Source organism: Cyprinus carpio, chromosome B5 (assembly GCF_018340385.1).
Source record: "Cyprinus carpio isolate SPL01 chromosome B5, ASM1834038v1, whole genome shotgun sequence".
Lineage (NCBI taxonomy): Eukaryota > Metazoa > Chordata > Actinopteri > Cypriniformes > Cyprinidae > Cyprinus > Cyprinus carpio.
In genome coordinates, this window is record NC_056601.1 from 11,463,746 (window position 1) to 11,489,530 (window position 25,785).

At 37.6% G+C, this 25,785-nt stretch overlaps 1 protein-coding gene and 1 non-coding gene across 5 annotated transcripts in view; one reads left to right on the plus strand and one right to left on the minus strand.

Annotated features, from left to right (window-relative positions):
• Positions 1–21,865, plus strand: part of LOC109045625 (ectodysplasin-A-like) — a 34,983-nt gene extending 13,118 nt beyond the window's left edge. Inside the window, exons 2-9 of one of the 4 annotated variants that reach the window (XM_042724292.1) lie at positions 14,830–14,893; positions 18,675–18,710; positions 18,826–19,011; positions 19,617–19,651; positions 19,844–19,895; positions 20,696–20,788; positions 21,221–21,252; positions 21,422–21,865. In XM_042724292.1, the coding sequence (XP_042580226.1) occupies positions 14,830–14,893; positions 18,675–18,710; positions 18,826–19,011; positions 19,617–19,651; positions 19,844–19,895; positions 20,696–20,788; positions 21,221–21,252; positions 21,422–21,682 (759 nt within the window). In that variant the 3' untranslated portion in view covers positions 21,683–21,865. Of the gene's footprint in view, positions 1–14,829; positions 14,894–18,674; positions 18,711–18,825; positions 19,012–19,616; positions 19,652–19,843; positions 19,896–20,695; positions 20,789–21,220; positions 21,259–21,421 lie in introns of all 4 variants that reach the window. The other 3 variants (XM_042724294.1, XM_042724291.1, XM_042724293.1) reach the window with 3 other exon arrangements.
• A 3,832-nt stretch (positions 21,866–25,697) lies between these two features.
• On the minus strand, positions 25,698–25,769 carry trnap-agg. Its single transcript has one exon. It is a non-coding gene; the product is annotated as a tRNA-Pro (tRNA).
• Between the last annotated feature and the right edge of the window lie 16 nt (positions 25,770–25,785).

A 25,785-nucleotide genomic window follows, 5' to 3' on the forward strand; every position in this document is an offset into this window, starting at 1 on the left:
AATAGGCTGTTTTACATATGGTGACATTTGAGTGAGGCTGACAGTAATGATATGAATCTGAATACAGATGGCGTGCCCTTTAAGATTATATCATAGATTTATGACGGCTTAGATGATTGTTCATGTTTTTCTGATTAGACCGATGCCCTCTGTCACATATCTAGCAAGACTCTGGAAATTAACATGAATTTGAATAAAAAAGGGCATTTCTCTGGTGTATAAATATGTAGGGCCTAGGGCTGTACGATATATATCATCTACAATATTACCGTAATTGTTGTTTAAATGTTATGCGATTTGACATTATCGAGTATATCACAAAAACAAACAAAACACACCCAGAGAGTGCACGCATACACTATGAGACGTAGGTTAGACTACTGGCCGAGTACATCTAGTGTTCATGCTTTCCAAATAGTTTTAAACAAGACACAACAGTCTCTGAGCAACACACGACGGTTGCCTTGTCCAAATACCCACACTTGCGGTCTTTGCACTTGACTACTTATTAATGAGTTTTCTTGTATTTTGCCCAGGTGTTCAAGTGAGGATGAAGACCAGAAAAGTGTGTCATACTTTTCATTACCTGATGGGACACACTTATAGAGTGTTGTAAAAATGCAAGTGTCTACATAGCTTTATTTTTATTTTAAATACTTTTCATTTTAAAATTAACTTCTAAATGTCTGTTCAGTAGTCACTATAACATGACACAATTTAATTTTGTGGTGCTTCTAATTAAGTGATAAACAACAGTTGCAAATGTTGTGCAAAATAAATATCACCACTACTCATCTTTGCACCACTAAAGCATGCAAAAGTTTGTTTTTCTACCAAATTATATGTAATATCTAATTATTATATTAATATTTAACTTACATTGGAAAGGTTTCCATGACCTCTTACGAGATCTTGGCAAAAAGTCTCAGTTTATAGCATCGCATAGCATTATTGGAGTGTGGATTCAGTGTGCTTTAAGCACGGTGCTTTGGCATTTTTAAGACCTGGGACAGTCTTCCGCATTTACTTCCTGTCGCGTGCACAGCAATGTGGGTATTTGGACAAGGCAGGTGTTTCTTACTGAATCTGTTGAATGAATGACTCAATGACTCACTAATTCAGTGATTTGCCGCCACCTACTGGTGATTTTAGGTTTATGTTTAAATGTGTAGAAGCGTTTTTAGAGGAATCATGACATCATGAGTTATCAATGGTTAAAAAAAAAAAAAAACTATCAATGATTTTTATAAACGCATTCATGCATGCACACAAAACACTGTCTATCTCTCCTCATATTGTTCATGTATGTTCATTTGTGTACTCGTCAAGCTGTTGAGCAGATGTCTCTCTCTTTCTCTTTCTCTCTTTCACTAGCCTCTCTATCTCTTGCTCTCTCTGTTTCATGTGGTTTGTGGTTTGTCCCAAATTGGAATTGTTTAAAAGCCACAACACAGAGCCCTTTACACCAGGCAAAGCAAAGGAGGGGGGAACAAAGTCAGCGAGAGAGAGAATAAATCAAGAGAGCAGGTGGAGAAGAGTATGTGCCAAATTGCAGACAGGTGCGGCCCAGCCTCGACACCATACACTCGCTGTGCTCGCACGTAAAATACTTACACTTGATCAGCAAAGCTCTTTCTGACCACCTGACAAGCCTGCAATGGGATCATCTACCCATTCAGGTCAGGGGTTTAGGACAGCAACTCTCTAATTGGAGGACGAACGAGGAAGTGCCTGTTATTTTTTGGGGGGTATTTCCTGTCTCTGCAATTGGTTGGTGAAGTGATGCCTTTTGGCACTTCTCTTTTAAGTTGGATGTCTTGAAGAAATATATAATATGAAACTTTAAAGTATTATCCCACGGTCTCACTTTTTTTAAGGTGTTTTAATGAAGCTATTAAAGTCTGGCATTAACAACACAAAATCTATTGAAAAGGTGGAGCAGCGGCTCCAGCATTGAACAAGATGTTGAACACGTTCCAGGCACATGTGTGCGCGCGTATGTGCGTGATCGTATGCACACATTTCTCTTGAAAGGCACTAGATCACATGTTAATTTAATGTTTGTTCTGAAAAGCCAGACTGATGATGGTGTAAATGTACGGGTGATCATGATAGCCAAACGTGCGTGTGAGTTGGTGGGTGGGTGTTTGGAGCAGAAATCATCTGGCGTGTTTAAAAAGAGTCTCAGAGAACTAAATGACATCTCCAAAATTATACATTCATAAATAAAAAGTGGATCTTTTTATTTATCAGTCTTTGTCTCTCTTTAAAGGAATAGGGCGATCAGAGATGATAATTTTGTTGTTGGTCAGTGGTTTGTTGTTCTAATTTCATATTTAACTGTTTTTCTTCAGTGGAACACAAAAGAAGAAATTCTGGGGACTGTCCTGGTTGCTCTATGATCGTGTCCCATACAATAATTTAGTTTGAGAAACAGCCTGAAATGTGAGTCATTATGTACTATATGGGTTATATAAGAGCTTATAAGCTTTTACTGTGACTGGAACATTGAGCTACAGAATTGTGTCGATCCAATTCTAGAATCTGAATCATTCAGACCTGTTCTGTGAAGTAGATTGAAAAGATGTGACTAAAAAGAATGATTTATTCACATCCACTTTTATCCATCCATCCATCCATCCATCCATATTCTTTCTCTCTATCATCTTTCCTTCTACCTTTCTTTTTTTGATACTTTGTTCCTTCTTGTGTGAGCTATTTTTACCAGCATTAGATACTGAGCAAAGCATTTGTGTCCTTACTTTTTTGATTTGGGCTGGTGCTCTGCATTCAGTCATACACTGTAAGCCTGCTGTCAAATCTCTAAAGAAAATAAAATGTGTTTAAAATGAGACCTGTATAGAACTTCAGGGTCTAAATGGCCATGCAATTTATTGTAATAAAATAACATTGTATAGAAAGTTGGATTGTTCTATACTCACTGGAGTATAATCAAAGCTACTTGCTCTGTACAGTATTGTTACCACGTCTGTTGGTACTATTGGATTACATCCATTACTCATGATTTCATGTATTACTCATGAATTCATTACGAGACCTCATCTGTGTATATGTATACTGAGATTTCAGTGTTACACAAAGGTTAATTTTCTCTAGTTTAAAGCCAGCTCTTGTGACTCACCCCACAAACATGAGAATGAGAAGGATGAATATGGAGGAAAAAGTATCAGAGAAAAGAAATAATGAGAGGATTGAGGAGAAACAAAAATAGGAGCGAGAAAGACATTCATTCCTCTGTGTGCTTGATGAGCCAAGCCTTTTGTTTGAAGCTGTCATAGTTTGCATTCAACACAGCACAACACACACGCTGAGACGTGTAATCCTTGAGAAATATGTGGAGGCCTCTGTGATCGGTTGCTTACATGTTTTCCGTCTTAAGTTTGGGATAAATATTTGTGATGTATGCGTACAAATCTGTGTGTGTTGTCCAAGCCGCAAGAGTTTGTTACCGATGACCAGGCCCACATGGGATCTATGTGCACATAGCTCCACAGAAAGCTCCCCAGATTTCCCCAAAAGCTTGACACATTCCCCACCCCGTGCATGTTTGTGAATTAAATGTTTTGGATAATATGATTATGCTTTCAGCTACCAGTATGAGTGTCATGCGTTTTGTTGTTGTTAGATTCCCAAAAAATTCACAAAGGGAAATGCAAAAGTAGCCTTTAGGTTCAGTCTGGTCACACTGACAACCCTGTCTCATGTCGTTAGTTATGGTGAAAGTGAGTATGGTTAAGTGGTTAGTTAAGAACAAATGTGTTATAGTAGTAAGTGTACATTGGTGTGCATGTGTGTGTATGTGACATGTCTGTATTAGCATGTGTGTTTGTGTACTGTGGTGTGTGTGTGTAATTTTGTGGTATGTTATTGATTTAGCTTGTAAAGAAACAGACTGTGCACCCAGAGAGGTTTAGATGAGGCTAGGAGGTGAAGACTAACAGATGCCAGAACCGACTTCTTTGAGTTGTCCTTGATTTTCTCTCTCTCCTTCTGCAGCTGTTCATTTTTTTTTTCTGCTGTATTCTGTTCATCAGCTGGTATTAATCCTTCCAAACACTCAGGACCCTTCAGACAAACGGGAACGCCTCACTTTACAAACCACTTGTGGCACCAGACACACGACCCTTGGAGTGTGTGTTTGTGAGAGAGAGATAGAGAGGAAATGGAGCCCAGGATCTGGTTTTAGTTAAGAGGGCAAATACTTGTATGCAAGCACATACAAACTTGCATGCACACACTTACACTGGCTCTGGTGCAGTTGTGTCGCTTAGCTACAGTGATGACAGGCAGAAATAGTTTGACTGCGCACGGATGAGACAAAGTTTAATATAGCGAATAGGTTTGTGACTGCACACACTCTCTCTCTCTCTTTGGCAGTTTTGTTCGACTGTTGATCACTTGCAATCTTCTAGATATCAAAGTAATGTGCCAAGGACAAATTTGAGCCATTTCCATGGCATTTATTCAGACACGCTGTGATGGACGTCAACACAAACTAACCCAATTTGAGAATGTGCGTAAGACTGCCAGTTGACCCAGTCACATTTCTAGATTCATATTTAGATTCTGTCTTCATTCTGGGAAGGCTTGTGGTCTGATGTTTTTTACGGTTTTCACACATAAAACATCCCTGGGTCGCTCTTTTGAGAATTCAGAAACTCCATCTAATGTCATGGCCTGATCTGATTGCAACCTCTGGAGCACATTCTGCTCTCATTTGGCAGTGTTCATGGGAGGGTGGAACAGTTTTTAGATGTTGCTCAAGTTTAGCGAAGGTCTCGGAGGATTCCATCATGAGCTCTGTATATAGCAGCAGGAGCGGGGTTGACTGCTTCTTCAGTGCGTTTGTCAAAAAGATTTGAGCTCTCATAATGAACTCAATTTTATTTTAATGTACAATTTAACCATATATGTACTACTCTACATGTTGGATTTTCAAGATCCACCCTTAGAAGGGACAGCAGCATTTCATGAAGACTGAACTCTCTCAACCAGCTCATGTTTATATACTGTTCTTCAAATCATCTAAACAGAAATGTAACGTAATGTCTAAAGAAGTGAATATGAACTGAGTTTGTCATGCTCCAGAAAGAAAAAATAGTACTGTGAATGTAGTCTGTAAGCTATGTGATAGCTGTCAATCCTCAAATCTGGCATTTTTATGATTAATGTAAGATTTTCTTTGATTACATATACTGGAAGTGTTTCTTACGCCACACCACAGGATAAACAGAAACTACATACACATTTCATTTGTTATTGTGTGCATTGTCAACACAACAATGTATGCAAAATTATTATTTTAATATACATTTACTGTGGTTATTACTATTATTTATTTGAAAGCAGTTGTCTTGCTTTAAAGGTTTTTATATATAATATCCTAGTCATATGGACTGCTTTCACAGTATTTTATTTTTTATTTATGTTTTTTTTCCTTTCTTTTTGGAGCTTGACACTGCCACTGTCACTCACCTGTGGAAAGGACATTCAGCATAATAACATGCATGTGTGGGCAAGTAAACAACAGATTTTTTTTTTCCTTTTTTCTTTTTGTACAGGGCTGCATGATGTGGTCAAACAATCAAACTGCTTGCAATATGCAATATGATACGATGGAGAGAGTGAAGAGTGTGTGTCTGATACACTGGAACCAATAGGTTATTGACACACATCTGTAGTTTGTTTTGCATTAATATGGAAAGCATTAATCACATTTGTTCACTGCTGTCGCCACGCATTTCCTGTATTGCTTTGAAGCTGTGTTAGTTGATTGGATTGGGAGCAAAAATTGAACGTTTTGTACAAGTCAACTCATATCTGGCAATTATGATTATGATTTAGACTTTGTTGCAGTTTTTCTGCTTGCTTGGTTCAGAGTTTCATCTCTACTTGAAGCTGCTGTATAGGCCTATTTTTCTTCGTTAACATACTTTCTGGTATCCCAGGATAATATGGAGAGACAGCTCCAAGGATGACTTCCCGAAATGTGTAAACACTGCAGATCTTTGGCGCTTTTAAAAATTGCTCTGTTTGTTTGAGTGGTCTGATGTGTCAACTTCTGGCTCAGCCAGTGGAGTGAGTCGAAATATAAAATGGTGGCGGGGCTATTTTTTCAATTTGTTTTGGGGATGCTAATTGTCCAGAATTATAAATTCTGGATTGGGTTTGTTAAATGAGGAAAATTAATCAGCTTTATTTTACTTTCTAACAGTATTTGCAGAACCACTGGTGGTATTTTTTAGAAGAGCAGACTTCTTCAAATTGGATATTGGTCTGTTTACTGTAATAGAGGGCATAGTGGCTGCTCCCCTCATTCCTTTGTTAGTGTGTTATGAACTCTGATGTTTGGTTGGCCACAAATATGCAGCCCATTAAAATCCATAAATCTTTAGTGTGGTGTGTTTTGCTGCTGTACTTTGCGAGAATGCACTGTGAGATTGTGTAATGTGAGTAAATGTATATTTATATCCAACAATATCAGTGGCAGCTCTGTCAGTTTGTTGACTACACCTTTCATTCTCTTTTTGCCTCGTTATCGTTACCCTTTTCTTGCATCTGACCCCTTAATCATAACGGTTGAATCCTTTACTGCTGCTGAACAACGCTCTAATTGGGGTTGTGTGTTTTCAGAGCCTTTGTTTAATTCATTTGGTGTTTTGTCTTGTCAGAAGGGAAACAGACTGATCTTCTGCCCAGGCTGGAGATAGTGAGCTATTAAATCACAGAGAAGCTCTTTTCTTTAATCTTTCCCTATCTAGCTTGTACTTATTTGTACAATGCTTGAAACTTGCTATTATGAGCACTTCCTATGTCTATTCAACTCTTTAAGATGAATCGACTGATGTATTCCCCAATTGTAAGTTGCTTTGGATAAAAGCGTCTGCTAAATGAGTAAATGTAAATGTAAGCATATACTGTCTATATCAAGGCTCAACCATTGCTTTGTTCACATGTATGCGTCTTGTTAAAGGTTTAGAATAGTAAAGGTTGCTTTTTAGTTAATTTGTGAATGTTCACTGAACTGTGTGTAGGAAAGTGAAGCTTCAGGATCCTGGAGATCCACTCTAACGAGCATTCATTTACTTATATGCCAGTATTTCCCTCACTGCTTTTCACTACCGTGGCCAAATACAGTCCCATGACAAAAGAAGTCATATTTTGAGATTGATATTGCATTCCAGAGTGACTGTAATGAGACAAATAGGGCATGTGCCCTGCATCAAAATGCATCTTTCTTAAGTTGTTTAAGTTGTTCCATTTAAGTTTACCTTGCCAGCTGCATACATTAATTATAAAATACAAACAAACCAAGTCTTTTCTTGACTTGAAACAGACTTGACTTAGCATGGCATGAACAGACTTGAGCAGAAATAGACTTCAACTCACCAACAGCAGGTTACACTGTTCAAAGCTAGACAAGGAACAAACGCAACATGAGGGCTACTTATCCTTATAGTAAGGGTCACATGACATAAACCAACCAATGAGCAAACAGAACTGAGAACCACATGACAGGACAATTACCAATGGAAACACGACAAAAGGACCACATGGCAAAATCATACGACTAGACAGGAACCATGACTAAGACGAAATAAAAGACATGAAAAGAATGAACAGGAAACAAAACCCAAACCCCACATTACATCTACTTCATGACCAAATGACTCTTTTGAGCCGATCTTCTTAATGAATCATTTAGAATGACTCACTAAATTAGGATTCACTTTTTCAATTAGTCTGACAAATCCTTCTCTGCATTGGAATTGAAATCGAGTCCAATCCAATCAAGAGCTTGTGAATCCGAATTGAATTGGAAATTTGTATTGATACCCAGTCGTAAAATATTCCATTTATTGTACTGTAAATTATTTTCATAAAAATGAAGCACATTTCCCCTCCATGGAGGACTGCTACTCTCAGTCAACATTCTGATTTGATCTGATAACATCTTGCCAACTTTTGATTCGAGTCAAGCGATCACTGACATATCCATGACACATTTATAGTGATCAGCTTGCATTGGAGATGAATGTTTTTTTTAGTTTATTTTATTATTTGCATGTTGGACTGGTGATATAATGCTTTTTTTCTCCCATGGGACGTAACATGAAATAGAGCAATAATAGATGAAAAGACAGAGGGAAATGAATCCAACACTAACAGCAGTATCAAAGCAGGAACACATGCTTTGATCAGCTTCAACACTGAAATCTGCAGACCGAAGAGCAAGTAGGTCATCAGAAGGTTGTCTTGTGTTTCCATTTTTGTTCTTTTATCCAGATTTCTCCAAAGGTTAGCTCATAGTTTGGATTTGAAACCTATGAATAAAACCATATTAATAGTCTATCTGGTTATTTTATCTTCATAATAATAAGAGCATTCCTTCTGGAGGAAGACAAGGTGACGTGAGGATATGTAGATATAACAGAAGAGAAGAAAGGGGTCCATTGATAAAAAGGCCAGTTAGAGTTTATCATAGTTTGCATCTTGTGTGTCTGTGTATGTGTGTGTTTGTGAGTGTGTATGCACATCTCATCCAGTGTTGGTCCCAGATGGGCTGCAGCTGTACAAGTAAAACCACACATCCAGCTGTCCGAGCTGTGTGTGTCTCACTGCCCTCTAACTGGAGAAACTCTCTATTTATGAGGTGAGAACATGTTGAGACCACTGTCACATAAGGTCTGCCACTCTTCTTTATGCGAGTGTGTGTTTGTGTCTGTGTGTGTTACAGTACTACCAGCCCTTTTAACTACCATCACAGCATTAGCTTATTGTGTTATACAGTGGATGTGTGTGCTTTACTTCATAAATCATCCTGTACCAAACTTAAGTCTGCATTCCTATCAGGTCAAATACCGCTCTGACCCTCCAAGTCAGTATTGTGTGCTCGGAAACGCACTTTGTGTGTGTGTTTGAGAAAATATAACTCTTGCCAGAGAACATTTGATTTCTGATGTGCTCTTTAGCCAAAGCAAGCAGAGCTGTAATCAGATTGCCACGGTAAAAAGATCCCTCCACTGAGGGAGTGACATCATTAACTGTTGTGAAGGTCTCTCACTCTTATTCGCAGCCTGACACACACCGTTCGACAACCTTGACATGCTTTGCTCAAACTCTACCAGAGCCTTTTCTTTTAAACCCTAGAAAGTCATCCAAGTTGTTTAAAGTCATGTGCTCCTCTGTGTAAATGAACCATATCATCGCTCTGGATATAACAATCACAAAAAAGTATGCATGTCCTTATTGTATTAATTAAATGACAGCGTCTATGATAAGGATCTTTTAAAAATCTAGCGTACTCACTGTATCTGTTTTGGTTTTGACAACACAACAAAAGTTTGAATTTAATGAGTCCTTATGACATTGACAAGTTTTTAAATAATGATCAGTGAAACATTTTTGTCTTTTTTTTCTTCATTATTATTTCAGGACAATTACATCTCCCTTATTATTGACAATGTGGCCAAAAGAATAGGCTATTTATGTATTTTTAATAAACTGATAGGTCTGTATAAAAAAATTGCATCATTTCACTGACCCTCTTACCCTAGAATACTTTACAATCCTCTTTAACTTTTGAAAATAGAGTGTCTCTGTGTAATTTCAGGTCATTGGGGCCAGTTTTTGAGATGCCTGTCAAAACGTGGCTTGGTTTGCCCACGTTTTCCCCTTTCTTACATGCTCTCTAATGGTTACGGTGCTTGCTCTAATTTAGGGCAAAACTGTCTTCTGCTCTGTTCTTATACATTTAAATGTCCTTGAAGTGTCCAAGATTTTGTGCTCATCTGCGTTTGAACAGGACAGAAAACAACTTAATTATTGCTATTTCTTGAGGTTCTAGCTGTGTCATTTTTATTATTAAACTCTTGGCTTAAATAGCAGCAAATGATTGTCTAATGAGGTTGATGACGTGAGATTTATGATTGACCGGTCATAGAGATGGTCCCACTGGAGCGACGTAGGATTAACTGCCTCTCACAACACTGTTATGGTGATAGAGCTGGCTGTGATCTCAGAAACTCTCCGTTTCCTGGAATACATCTTCCAATCTTTCAGCTAGGGGCCCGGATCCTTAACCACTAACCTACCACTGCAGTCCGTCAGATTCTCCACTTGTGATTCTCCACTTGTCTTCATATGCAATGTTTTACGATTACATTCAGATTCAGCATCACACTTTCATACACATTTCATACACACGCTTGTGTGTGTGTCTCTAGAGGATTATATCTCTCAGTAGGAGTTTAATTGTATGATGTCAAGTGAGCTTCATTGGTCCAGGAGGACTGCGGTCATTCTCAACAATGAGAACATCTGCTCAAAGCGAGTGTTGTCTTGCTCTGTGATTGGGTCATAATGTCAAACTATCAAACATTTTAATCCATCCTGACATTATTTCCCTTCTTCTTCTAGAACGTTCAGGATTTATCACGCCATTCTGTCAGCAGATCTCTACCCATCAGTATTTAATTTCTGTTAAAGGACAATCAACAATATGTGGATGGTTTATTGAAATATTTTAAAGTCGTTTATTGTACATCTGGTATCTTGTGGCGGTTGACCATTTGATCTTTGAGGGTTTCATCCCTGGAGTGATAATTAACATGATTTGCAAAAAACAAACGAGCTGCTAAAAACACAATAATTGAGCGCTATAATAATAGATCTTTTGTGCGCATTTGACATCAGAGTTCAGTTTGTTTGGTTGCAGTGAAAGTAATTTTCTCAACTTAAATGCACATCAGTGAACCACACATCGTCTTTATGTAACAGACTGCAATAGCCAGATTTTGCTATTATGTGAAAGTGAACAAAAAATGAACACGGAGTGATTTTCTTTCACGAAATTTGTTCACACACAGTACAAGCCAAAATTCTTGCAAACCACCCTGAAATGAAGCCCTAAGCCTGACAGAAACTACGTGATTAAGACTTGACTGGTATTTTTTACTCCGTTTATGGCAATGCATGAATCTGGCAATAGAGATTTTCACCCGTATTATCTCAGCGCAGTGCTAAAGGACTGCTGATCCTGCACCACATATAATGAGTTATTTATGTAAGATAAAAGCTGTCCAACTAGTTTTTAGTGAATCATGGGGGTTTATGACTGAAGTGTTCATGATTCATTATTGAATTCATTAGTGTTCATAATTTTACACATATAATAACAGTTATATTTTTGCACAAGAAATTATTTTCAACTTAAAGTTGCATCAGTTGATAACTACAGAGCAGTTTTGGATTGTGCTGATTTAAAATATGTTAAATAAATGAATACAAATATTTTTACCAAATTAGAAGGGTCCCTGTATAACTCACAGCATTAGATGAGAGAGGATTTCTTTCACATGTAAGCAAAATAGACACTATAACCAAAATATGCCTGAATGAATTGGAATCAAATTGAGAGTTTGTGAATCAGAATCTAATTAATCATTTGAGTGCTAGTAGTGGTTGTAAACGTAATGCATTTCAGACCTAGTTAATAAGCCACAATGAAAAGTGACCAGCAGGGGCAAAGAAGAAGGGTGGAACTTTGGACCCAGACATAAAATACACAATAAAAAACACATTACATTGTGAGAGAGGTGTTTTTTCTTGTGTCAGAACAGGTCAACAACAGGTTAAAACTGTTTGTGGAGAGGGAAAGTTTTGAAAAAGAACTGCCGCTAATGTTTCAGAAAAACAAGAATAATGTAAATGAAGTGTAGTGTATTAATGTGAAACACACACGCTTTCTTGTGTTGTGCTGTGTTTGTGTTGCGATTATGTGTGTGTGGCCAGTCTGATTAAAAAGGTCGTTTTTCTCCAGCTGTCAGCGGAAAGAATGGAGAATGTCAAAATAAGTATGAGTGGAATAGATGCTACCGTTAGCTCAGACCACACATACACAACCTTTTCAACAAGCAATGTCATACAATTCAAACAGAAATAAATTAGGCCTCATACAGCGCGTACCCTTACTATAAATATTGTTTCAGAGCAACACATGTGTATGTGTGAGTCTACACACGTGTATGTATGAGGGTGTGAGTGTATCTGTCCTCGGTGACAACTGACAAACTAATCACACACACGTATTCATCATGCAGCAGCGTTTATCTGTTCACAATCTCTTGTTTTACAAGCATGAAGAAATGTACACACATGCGGACACACGTTTGAGGGAAGCAATTTTAGCTTGATGGAGCATTTGACCAATCAGATTGTGGGTGGTCCAAAGAAAGACAATTCTCTCTCTCCCTCTCTCTATAACTTGTATCCTCTAGTGCGTTTTGGAAACAATTTTACAGTAAGGTTCATTTTGATCGTATTCATGCATTTGGTACATTATCGTTTAAAAGTTTATGGTTTTTTAATGTGTTCAACAGAAGTACAATATAAACAGTGCTGTAAATAGTAACAAATATTGTGAGATATCACAATTTAAAGTTGTTATATTTTAATATATTTTCAAATGTAATTTATTTTAGTGATGACAAAGCTGAATTTTCAGCAGTCATTACTCCAGTCTTGAGTGTCATGTGATCCTCAGAAATCATTCTAATATACTGATTTGGTGCTCAAGACTTATTATCAATGATGAAAATGCGTAATATTTTTGTGGAAACCATGTATTATATAATGAATAGAAAGTTCAAAAGACCAAATAATCCAACTGTGCATCTCTTGTGATACTGCAGTAAGACAAAGTTTCTAATGCCCTTTAAGAAAGAAAGAGATTGGTGTACAGTGTTTTGTTTAGTGTGTGTTGTTTAGTGTGTGTAAAAAAGAGACAGATGAGATGTCTCACACTAGAGTCGAGTTACGAGGTCTAGACTGCACAGAGCTGTTTCTCACACACACACACGTCTTGCTAAATGAGGACATACCGTAGACCTCTATTGTATATAGTCAAAGCTAATTATAATTACTGCAAACTAACCCAAACCATACGTCTAAATCAAAAGTTTTGCATGTTTAATATTGGAAACACATTATTTGCTTTATTTATAAATCCCTTTTACGTTTGATGGTGACTCAGATGTCCCCAAAGGCAGGTTTTGTCAGATTTGGCTAACCTCTAGGGTCAGTTTTGTCCCTAAAGAACATGTAATTAAACCTCCATACTCGCTTTCTTTTGTTGCTTATCATAATTGCAAATAAGAAGATCATTGTAAGTTTGGAGAAATGTTTTCAATGCTCTCTCTCTCTCTCTCTCTCTCTCTCACACACACACACACACACACACACACACACACACACACACACACACACACACAGACTCTGAGCCAGAACATCATGTCCAAAGGCTGGAACATCCTCTGGCAGGAAGACAGGCCTAGAGTGTCTGATTTCAAACACACAGTGGATTAAAAAACAAAGTGTGACACAGCAAGGTGTTTACAGATCTAAAAGTGTCATCTTACCGGTTAAAACACACACATACTTGCGTTCACATTCACACTTTAATGTTTTACGTGGATACATGAATACACATGACACCCAATGCACTCTTGGGCTGAACTCTGTGATTTAGTGGCTTCTCTAATCACATAAATAACATGAGTTTTACCCAGACACAGCTGCATGACCCCGCTAACCCTGCTCTACAAGTGTGTGTGTGTGTGTGTGTGAATTCAGACTCCTTTCCCTTCAACAATTCTGCAATCAAAAAAGAAAAAAAAAGGCAAGCTATGAAGATGACAATGGCAGTCTAGGTCTTGTAACGTGATTCTACTGTGAAGAACAGCAGGGTTATGTTCTCTGTCTTGCTGACACAGACACAGATATGTGCTACTGCAACTGACCCAGAGTTCCTCTTCTCTCAACCTTTTCATTCACTGTGTATAAACATACATGGGAACTCCAAACTGTCCTGAAGTGTCCTGGCCTGATAGTTATCCCCGAATATAAGATGTATGATGAGCTGTGTGTGTGCGTGTGTGTGTCCACGTCTGCCTGAACATCCTCTTATTGCAATCTCAAAAGCTCACAGTTACAATAGTAGTGCTTTATACACATACAAAGAATGAAGAACTGAAATAAAGATAAATAAGCAAGGAAAGGAGAAAAAAGAGAAGAAAGAAAGAGAAAAAAATGAAAGAAGAAAAATAGAAAGAAGAAATGGGATGAAGAAATGAAAATAAAAAAATGAATGAATGAATAAAGAAAGAAAGAAAAAATGAAATAAAAACATGAAAAGACAGAGAAAAGAAATAGCAAGAAGGAGAAAGTATTAACAAAAATAGAAAGGAAAGAATAAAGAATGAGAAGGAAATAAAGGAAGAATGAAGAAACAAAGGAAGAGAAAGTTTGTTCTCTCCCAACCTCATCGATTTAGTGAAAATGTCTTTGCTTCCTCTGTGTGTGTGTGTGTGTGTGTTTAAGGCTTGCAGCGCTATTACTCTGTTCATATGTGAGATAATGATAAGAAAGGTATTTCCTTTCTAAATAATTCATTAAGTTTATGTGATTTTGTGTGTGTTTGTGTGCTGGATCATCCCATTGGAATGTCTTACTGTTGTAAATCCACAGGGTTTCTCGACACACACACACACACGTTCATTATGTTGTCTTTCAGCAGAGGTGTGTGTGTGTGTGTGTGTGTGTGTGTGTGTGTGTGTGTGTGTGTGTGTGTGTGTACGTGTATGGGTACATTTATTTTATGAAGAAGTGGATTCATTTCATAGATCATGTCTTGGCTCAAAATCAAGCTGAAGTTAAAATGTAAAATGCTTTGAAACAGCACCATGAATTAATTTTATTCTTCTGCACTGTATTTAAAAAAAAAAAAAACGTATTCCTTCATCTTCACAGAGCAGATGGAAGAATGAACACACAAGAGGGCTGGAGAGAGTCATTCATCGTACCAAACGTTCAGGTAAAAAAAAAACTTCTTTGTGTGTGTTGGTATTCCTGAAATTTAGAGCTTATATTAAGACTGTGTGTGTGTGTGTATACGTGAGTATAAAGCCTGTGAGATTGCCAGCGAATTCTCTTTGATGTGGTTTAGAGTTCAGAACAAGATGCATTTCCTTCATTTGATCATGCTACCTCTCACTCTCTCTCTCCCCCTCGTTCATTCTTTCCATCTTACTCATTACTGGGCTATGCTGTGCACACCAGTAGTTTATACGTGAAATCCCTCTCCTTTTTCCATTCTGGTAGCTTCTAACAAACTGATATTGCTCCTCTCTTGCTCTTTCTAATTGGTTGCCTCTAGCTTTGGTTACCTACTCCTCTTTCCACTGCCGTGATTGGCTCCAGTTGGCAGCGGTTTGATTGGCAGGTGGTTTGGGTTTGATTATGGCTGTGCAGTCACTGGCTCTGATCGGGAGTTCTACTGTTTCAGCTTTTGCACCTGTGTGCGTCATGTGCCAAAACAAATACCGATACAACACAGATAATGTGCACGCATGCCATCTCAAGCAATGCTGAAGCAGATGTCTGGAAAGCAAGGTTACTGATGATGATACATATAGGGTAGATGATATAGTGTGTATTAATGTCAGCAAAAGAGATTTAAAGTAAGGAATTATATGATATCCTTAAGGCTTTATAATTGCACATTTGTAGAATGACATTAAACTTTTTTTAAATTTTAAACACTAATACATTGTTTCCTTTGGTCCACTATAGTCGTATTCTACTTAATTTAAACTTTCAGCCAACCTGAATATATAATAATAATAATAAATATTTTATTGTAAAAGTAGTAGTAAATTAATATTGTTACTACTACTACTACTATTATGAGCAGACGTAAAAGAGATGGATTTTAAAAAATGTCACAACTACTGACTGTTTTCGCTGAAATCTCACCTTTTTCGGAGATCAAACAAGAATATGAGGTCTACAGAAAATGATATTTTGGTGCAGAAGCCAGCAGACATCACCTGAGATCAGTTTGTGTAGTTTTACCCCCATAAATTGTCATGCACTATCCAATTTCAGCACTAGACAGTTGTGCTATGTTAACTTGTGGTAATGTGACCGCGTGCGAACGGTCAAATGCACATCGATTGCCTTTTGTATTTAAATTGATAACTTGTTATTGATAACAAAGTTATCAATTTAAACACAAAAGGCAATTAATGTGGTTCAACTGGTATTGTGAATACCAATCTTTATCCTTGTACATTAAATTCTCTTAACAAACTAGGAGAGTGGCACACTCAGGTGTGTTGCAGATGGAAATAATGCCTGTAATATGTTGAGCTGTAAATCTCTGTATATTTGACAGCAGTGTATGGATGTTCATAAATCCCGAAAATACTGTTATGTAGACATATAGGATATTGCATACAGCTCAATGTGTGTGTTTGAAACTATAGACCTCACTCGTCGCCGTGAGCTCATTTTGAACAGCGTCCACGCACATAACTCATATTGTTTTTGATTTTTATGGCTTGGTTGTAATTTTGTTCAACTAAATTTCCATGAAATGTTGACAACAGATTTTAATTGATTAGATTTGTGTATAAAATCCAAGCATCAGACTGCGTTAGGTGAGTATTATTGCGAGTGTCAAGCTGTGTGTGTGCATCTGTGTACATGCACGGTTTAATAAGGAAGCCATTTAAATCCATTCTTGTGATCAAAAATCATACTGTCTTCTTCCCAATTCTCAGATTCATGGGTCAAAGCACTTGCACATGGACATACACAAACTCACTTACTTTGTGGCCTCATAAACATTAACTTTGTGAATGTACAGCTGGTGTTCGGTGTGTTTGTGTGTGCAGCTGCATGTTTGCTGTGAAATATGGTTTCAATATTGTCTGCCTTTGATGCTAATTTGTTCCATTCATTAAAGACTTTTAACACTCTTTCTTTCTTCTCTCATAAAACAAACACAGACATGCCCAATGTCAAGTAACCCTAAAGTAAATATGCATGTACACAAACTTTTTATATTTGTATTTTATTTATAGTTTAACATTTAAAAGCACTTTTTCTTATATAATAATTTAATATCTTAGTTGCATGTATATTCGTTTGAGTTTCAACTACGATATAAATGTTACCTTTCCCTGATGCTTCTCTTGATGTAAGCTCTCTGAGGCTCAGCGGCTCCACCAGAGGGAGTTCGTTCACTCTGTTGATAAATCTGCGCCACTGGGTTTACATTTTCACAAAACCTGAGATTAATAAAACTTGGATATTTTCATTATGTTTAGCAAACGTTTTGTAAATCAGGTGAGTGGATTTGCTAAAGCTGCAGGGACAGTTTGTGTGTGAGGGGTTTATAATGTGGTAATCTGGTCAAAATATTCTGATTAAGAGGTTTTTTGGAGTAGATGTCAAGACTACGTAGATAATAAAGGTTTTACAAAATAAACCAAGGCTTTGTGAAGTGGGCTAAATGATTTGTTCATACTGAGAACAGAATTCACTGAAAATGTCATATTTGCATGTTTATTTTCATCTTTAAATACACTTCAGTAATAAAATAATATGATTGAAATATTAAACATTTGATGTGTGAAGCCCCTGAGAGTTCCAAAGAGAAAAGCATTTTTTTATGGGCCATTGTGTCAGTACTGTGTTGTTAGAGCAGGGATACAAAGTCAGTCTGGCTATAGTTTCCACTTCAAAGATCACTTGGAAATTTGCACAAAGTCCATTAAAATAAACTGTATGCTTTAACTGAATTAATTCTTTAAGCATTTTGTCCATCTGCTTTCTATGGCCATTAAAATCACTATGTTAACTATACCCTGCAATTGCGGCTGTTTAAACAGGATTGCGAGTGGTATGTGAATAAGACGCAGGGTTTGCGCTGAAATAAACAACTGTTTGATGAGTTCATCACTGATTGTTTTATAAAAAAGACAGGGACATCTGCAGGGAGGTATTGAAGGCAGGTCAAGTTCTTTGCGTGATTATTATATGTGTCATGTTTGCTTTTTGTTGTGCTTGCTTGATTTTAGGTATGTGCATGTTGCCCCCCCTCCCCCCACTGTTTTTCATAAAATGAGAAAAAATGAAGATTGAAGATTAAAGGAAAAGATTAAAGGCAGCAGGTTGTTTCTCTTCACTTTTGATATTCTGTGTTTTGAGAAAAAGAGATATCGCGTGCGAAGCCCACCAGACAACACACTGAAAGCAGCAGTCATTTACGAACGAGTTGAAGTAGTTTTATTGCGAAAAAAGACCCTCGAATACTAGCCAACACAAACACAAGAGTGACCTCAGGCCTTAGGAACACAGATCTGTCTCCTGAGACTCAGTGTGTGTGTGTTTAGGCTAGACTTTAAACTATAAAAGAGTGGATTTTGTCAGACTTGTTTAGTACAGATGTGCTGGATTTGTTACACATTCACACAAACACACTCTTACTAGATATGGTTTGACTCTTGTGTCTACTTGTGTTGCTTCAGTATTATAGTTTGTTGTACAGTGATACGTGTGTGTGTTTGTTATTTGTAGACACCAGCAGAAGCAATTACATTTGGAGTTTGTTTTTCTGTGGTCATGTGAGTGTCATTATCGGTTTAGCAACTTTGAAACAAATAAACAGTGTGATTGAATAAATCAGTCTCTTTTCTGGAAGAAAAAAGCAGGAGCCCAGGAAGATTTTTTTTTGCATTTGTGATCATGAATGTAAAATGATACATTTCTAACTGATTTTCTTTTCCTGCTGCTTATCTCTAATCCAGAAACTAATGGAAAAAAGAAAGGAGACCGGAAAAAAGGTAATTTCATAATTTTCGATCTTTTTTTTTTTTTTAATGTGGCAGTTTTGAGGGCTTTTATGTTTTAGTTTATGACAGATTCATGCATTTTTATTTATTTTTTTAATTTCTTTAGGCAAGAAAGGACACCCTGGCATTCCTGGACCCCCAGGCCCACCTGGTCCACAAGGTCCACCTGGAATACCAGGGATCCCGGGAATCCCAGGCAGTAACGCAATGGGTCCCTCTGGCCCACCCGGACCTCCTGGACCCGCAGGGCCACCTGGACCACAAGGTCCACCTGGACCACAGGGACCTTCAGGTTAATGCAGACACTTGCCTTTGCATGCAGTCACAGCAAGCTGCTAGTTTAAAGTCAACATAAAATAAAAATGAACAACTCTTGTTCATGGAATTCCATTTTTAAATGTATGTGCCCTCGGAATCTTTCATCAAAATTGAATCAAATCTTCCCCTTTGGAACAACATCTCTTCTCTGACAATAGACTCTTCCCTTCAGCAAACTGTCACTCACATGAGATCACAGCAATAGCAAACAACAACGATCCAATCAATTCCCAGTGGACAAAATCAGGTCCCATCCTACTTTTTTTGCTTATTCAAGAAGCTGCTTCACTCTGATATACGTCTTAGGGAAGAAAAAATTTGATTTTTCATATTATGTCGATGATAAAGGCCTGCTCACATCAAGAACAATGCAACAGAGCAACACCACAAAATTACAAAATCGACTGAAATGTTGCTTCATTGTTGTGCAAGTTTTTGCAATACATTGGAATTCATTTTTTTAATTGAAAGGCTTGTTGCTGCAAGGATGTGTAGCAAACATTCATTGCTGTTGTGAATAAATCATATGCAATTAATAAAAGACCAAAAGCAACTAATTTCTTCCCCGTGTGTCAACAGGTGGCGCTGATAAAGGCAAACACAGAGAGACACAGGTATGCACCATCTCCTGATCTCCTCCGCCACACTGCTCCATATTATATTGGCTCAGTAATAAATAGTAAGAGGATGTTTGATGTGTAGATCAGACACATTTGTAACATGCTAATAAGTGCATCAGAAGCACACAGAATTTTTTTGTTGTTGTTGTTTTTTAATTTGTGAATTTAAACATGATGTTTCTGTAGCCAGCTGTGGTGCATCTTCAAGGTCAGGAAACTACTATCCAGGTGAAAGAAGGTAAGAGTTAAATAATGATCTCCTACATACAACTATACATATGCTTCATAATGCTTATTGATATTGTGTGTTGAAATTACTTTCATTTGTTAAAGGTTGTATGAAGGGCTCAAATATAAGGATGGCCCACTGGCTGTTGTAAATGTTCTTTGTAAAAAAAAAAAATATATATATATATATATATATATAAATATATATATATATAAATAAGTACATAAATGAAAATTAGGAAAGACTTTGATTTAACAAGGACACAATTTATTAAACGCATAAAGACATTTTAAAGTAAAAGCATTTATAAGGTTACAAAATATTTTTATTTCAAATAAATGCTGTTATTTTGACATTTCTATGCATCACATAATCCTAAAAACATACAAAATATTAAGCAACGCAACAATTTTCAGTGTTAATAATAAAGAAATGTTTCTGAAGCATCTAATCAGTATATTAGAATGATTTCTGAAAGATCATGTGACACTGAAGACTGGAGTAATGGCTGCTGAAAATTCAATTTTACATCACAGGAATAAATTACATTTTAATAATTAAAAATGATTAATGAGAAATGTATAATTTATTGGTGTTAGGGTCAGTGAAAACTTTGACAAGACAAGTAGAAATCGGGGGGAAAAAACGCCTTATAATTGAGCTCGTGTGTGTGTGTGTGTGTGTGTGTGTGTGTGTGTGTGTGTGTGTGTGTGTGTGTGTGTGTGTGTGTGTGTGTGTGTGTGTGTTTTACCTATGTGTCGCTGCTGTCATAACAGATGATTGAGTATTTACTGGTGTCTGTTTGTGAGATTTGTCAGAAGGTGTGTTGAAAAATTGGAGAATGATCTCAATCCATCAGCGGGTGTTTAAAATGCACTCACGCTCCGGAGAGCTGGAAGTCCTACTTTCAAGTCAAGTCAAGTCTGCTTTATTGTCAATTCTTCCACATGTACAGTACATACATACAGAGAATCGAAATTGCGTTACTCTCAGACCCCCGGTGCATACAGATAACACTAACAGTAGAGCCTAAAAATCTAGATCAAATATAAAATATAAGATAAAACTATACAATAAGGTAATGTAAAAAAGACATAATAGAAAAAAAAAATTAAATAAAAATGAGGTTAAATAAAAGCAGCGCAAGGCACATGGCAGATAGAGTGCAAACCAGTGAACAAACAGTGCAGATAAAAATATTTTTAGTGCATAAAAAAAAATAGCTTATTCAGTCTGATTAAAAGTGACAAAGTGACAAAGGGCTCAAGAGCAGTTATATTATTAAACTGACTGATGAGGTGGTAGAATGATGTCAGTTCCATGGTGAAATATGTTACTTGATGGAACATATTTTATATATAGTCAGGTAGAAGTGAGTACAGTCCCTGGACTAACTCTACTGCATACACACAAACAAATACAGTCTACATTTCATACAAATACAAAAAAATATATATTTTTCCAATATTACCATGATTAGAAATGAGTAACCATTATCCCAATTTGCTTTCCTTGTGTGTCTGTGTGTTCAACAGGTATATTACCTGAACTTCACGGACATAGCGAGTTATGAGGTGATGGTTGATAAGACTCCTTTCTTACGCTGCACGAGAAGCATCGAGACCGGCCAGCGCAAGTTCAACACCTGCTACACCGCGGGGGTGTGTCTGTTGCGAGCCCGCCAGAGGATCTCCATCCGCATGGTGTACGAGGACACCTCCATCTCCATGAGCAACCACACCACCTTCCTTGGCAGCATCCGTCTGGGGGACGCCCCTGCCGCCGGACACACCTGAGCCCATCGGTGTACGGGTCGACCCGATCAGACACACACATCACGCTGATGAGCTCACAAACCACACCCACTGAACTCAACTGAGCCAGTATGTCTCATTAGCACCGCCAACCATTTATGAACGACCGGGCTCATCTACGTATCTGCCGAGCGTCAGGCAAATGTGACTATGTAGCATCAACAACACTGACAAAAAGATCCAATTCTCTCTGAGCACTGATACAGCCTCCATCATTCCTCAAACACTAGCAACACAACATTCACCACAAATTATTAAATCAACAGACTGGCTTCCTGGTAAATAACCAAGATGCATTGTGTATCAGCCATTCTAGCAGCTTCCACCAAGCGACTGGATTAGCTCAGCGCCCTACAGCTGCTGCGTGTATGTGGTATCCAGCCTCGTAGCACATGGAGGAAGTGCACCTGCAATGATTGCAGTGACTGGAACTGTGAATGAAGTGAGATACTCTTCATTCAGTGCACCGGTAGCAGCCCGCTCAATCCATAACAGACACACACACAACACATAAATAGTGAACCTGTGTACTTTTCTATTAAGCACTGATTATGGCAATGTATAAAACAGAATATCTATGTTCAGTTATCACTAAACCTTTACAAATGCAGTCAAGATTAATTTTTTTTTTTTTTTTTTTTTTTTTATGAAGTCATGCGATTCTGAAATGTACAGTTTTATGGCTCTTTGCTCTTTACCTGTAATTACCTGTGGGAAAAACTGAGTGATGGCAGTAGTTCAGGCACTGAAACTGATGATAATCCATAATGGTTTTCTAGTGTCCTAGTCTTCCAACATCATCCTGAATATGCAAAACAATACCATATCCCTCCTGTAGGGGACAGTAGTGCTCCTCTATAGCATATGAAGCTGAGTCTGGCTGTGTTTGGAATAGAATACTGGTGTACTTCGATTACTGTTGCTACAGTAGCTACATAGAATGCATGCTGTACTCTAATAGATATATGTGTGTGTGTGTGTGTGTGTGTGTGTGTGTGTGTGTGTGTGTGTGTGTGTGTGTGTGTGTGTGTGTGTGTGTGTGTGTGTGTGTGTGTGTGTGTGTGTGTGTACTATTGCAACGCATTAAATTGGTCAAAAGTTACAGTAAAGATGCTTATAATATTGCAAAAGATTTATATTTCAAATGAATGCTGTTCAGTAGCGTATATGCTGAATACTGTATACCACAATGCAAAATCCGACAGATAGTCTCATTAATATAGACAATTTACAGAATATATATTTTTTTAATCCTATAAAACATACAAGATGATAAATCGCTGAACTGATCATGCAACTTGAACTAGAATACAGCGTTTCATAATCTATTCTGTTGTATATACCGGTTTGAAAAACAGGAGTTAGTATTCAGTATATACTGCACACAGTATACAGTAAGCAATAAACTAGTATTCCATTCCAAACATGAGCCTGTCTTTCACTCCAACACATACTGATAAAAATCACAGTGTCATGAATCAACCCAGCGCCCGAGTGACAGCTCAGGATTGTGGATCTGAATGGGTTGTAGAGAAAAACTGAATTATGCGAGTGTAGTGTAGTTAATAGGAATCAGATCCTCACAGTGAGAACAAACTGCTTTATTGTGCGTTCAAAGGTCTTGGAATAAAAAGAAGTATGGGAATTATCTGGAACCTTCTACAGAGCGCTGGTAATCTGCCCTCGGGTTTCCTCTGCATCCACATGGAAATATAAAAAACCAGGAGAGTCTGAATGTGATTGTGTTCTGATAGATTTGTTGTTTATATATCCCTTTTCTTCCCTCAAACAACACATCCGACCGACAGCTTGTTTTAGTTTTTGTTTCTGGTGTGTGTGTTTTAGATATGAATGTCTTTGTGGGTAAGTGATTTGTATACTGTATGTAGTCCTGTTTTATTGAAGAAGATAATGTATATTTGTAAACTATACAGGGACTGTATATATGTACATAAGATATTTTGCTCTTTTGTAAAGTTTTTTTTTAATGTCCTATTAAATTGTTTTTGGAAGACCTGAAGTTTTTAAAGTGTGCTTCAATTCCCAGTGTTCCCAGAGAAAGCGTGAATTACAGTGAGAATTGCAGTTTTGGGCCAGTTTGGTGTGCAGTGCCACCTAGTGTTCAATTAAAAAACATGTTTTATGATACTTGTAAACTCAGTCATATAATTCAAATATGACCATCAGTATATTCTTGTAGTCATATACAGAGATGTTTCTGGCCTAATATAATCAAATCTAAAAACTGTATTTGTGAACGTGTGACTGACATGTTGATTCAAACTCAGTGGAGAAACCAAATCAGTTTCACTAAGCATCACTGAACTTCATTGCTGTTCCACACACGATCTAGCACAAAAACATCCTTTCTGCCTGTGTGTATTCAGTGTTAAGTGGTCTGGAGGATGGTGTAACGGCTAATAACACCTTACAGTGTCATTCTTTCACAAACATGAAGGTTTCGTCACCTGTTTCCACATTCCAGTCTTACTGTCTACATTGTACACAAACAAATGCAAAAGACAGGATACGATGTTGGTGCTAAGCTTTTGTCTAAAATCTCAGGACAATTACGTCAAAGAGCACAAAACAGAAAGCAAAGGGCTCGTCTTCACAAGCCCCCTGACTGCTTCAAACAATTGTTTCTAGGTGAGACATCTGCATCTCACACCTCATCATCCGTAGCTCTTTCATGTTTCTGTTATTGCTCAGAACAAGTCCAGTTTTTAAACACTGTACTGGCGCATAGTGAAGAGCCCCTGTGAACAAGAATAAGAAACATGATTTGTTATTGCTAACTAGGCTCTCTTCTATCATGCCTCAAACTTTTTAAACCTCTATGGAGATGTAGAGGACATACGATTACATTTCTTAAATAAAACTTATAATGATAAGGTTGGAAATATTTAAGGCTTCTGTACAACTACCTAAATGGGATTTTGGAGGGAATCCTCAAATCATATGGTTGTTGGCCCATTAACACTTTTTGAAGCTGATCAGTTCCACACCTCTTCAATATGGCTTTCTTAAATTTGCATTCTAGTCCAAGAACTCATTTGTCAATGTGAATTTTATGTGTAATTGTGACATATAAATGTAGACTACTTTACTGAATTTTTGGGATCTAAAAAGGTTAACTAAAGGTCAAATTTACCTGAAAGACTCCATATCCAGCTCCCAGTCTCTCTTTAAAAAGTACAGAGCATTGCACTACAGAAGAAAAATACATAGTTCTTCGTTTCATTTACTAGTATATGATTTATTATAAGACCTGTTAAAAAAAAAGTTGGTTTATTTATTTATACAAATACAATGATGTCGCTTATTTACAGCACACAATGCTCATAAAACCCGATGATTAGGCCTCCGATTATGGCAGGATTTGTTGATCGGATTAGCAGCCCAATGAGGCATTTGTATTATTCTCATTCCATTAAAGAAAGGAGAACTGGTTTGTTTGATCTTAATTCCGACTAATTCACGCACTGGCATGCACATCAATCAAAATTCCAGTCTGCAGTTTCGGCCTCTGATGGCCCATTGCTGGATCAAAAAGCAGTCTATTCGTGATTCTGATTTGTCCCGACACATTTCAGAGAGTTGTATTCAAGGACGAGTCGAATCAAAGAGCAACTTTTATCGCCTTTCCGTGGAGTGGCCGAGCTGCCCGCTCGCAGGGGTGAGGGATATGTAATTTCTGATTGTTTCGGTAGGTATAGCCGCTCTGGAACCTGTGAATATTCACACCTATGTGATGATCAGACTAGAGTGATTAGCACCGTCTCAGCGCCGCCATTCACATGCGCCAGGCTGCATTCTTCAATCCGCCGCTGAGGCACATTCAGCTCCACTGAATAAGCATCGGCTGATCATATGAGTAAAACAGATTTGTGTTTATTGAAGAGTTCTAGTGCACGGACGCTATTTAGCGCTTATATTTGTGTTCATTCCATAGTAAACAATCGAATCAGATATTGTTTTGAAAAAATGAAAAGTAGGGCTCGTCCGGGATTTGAACCCGGGACCTCTCGCACCCTAAGCGAGAATCATACCCCTAGACCAACGAGCCGCGCTGATGCTGCGTG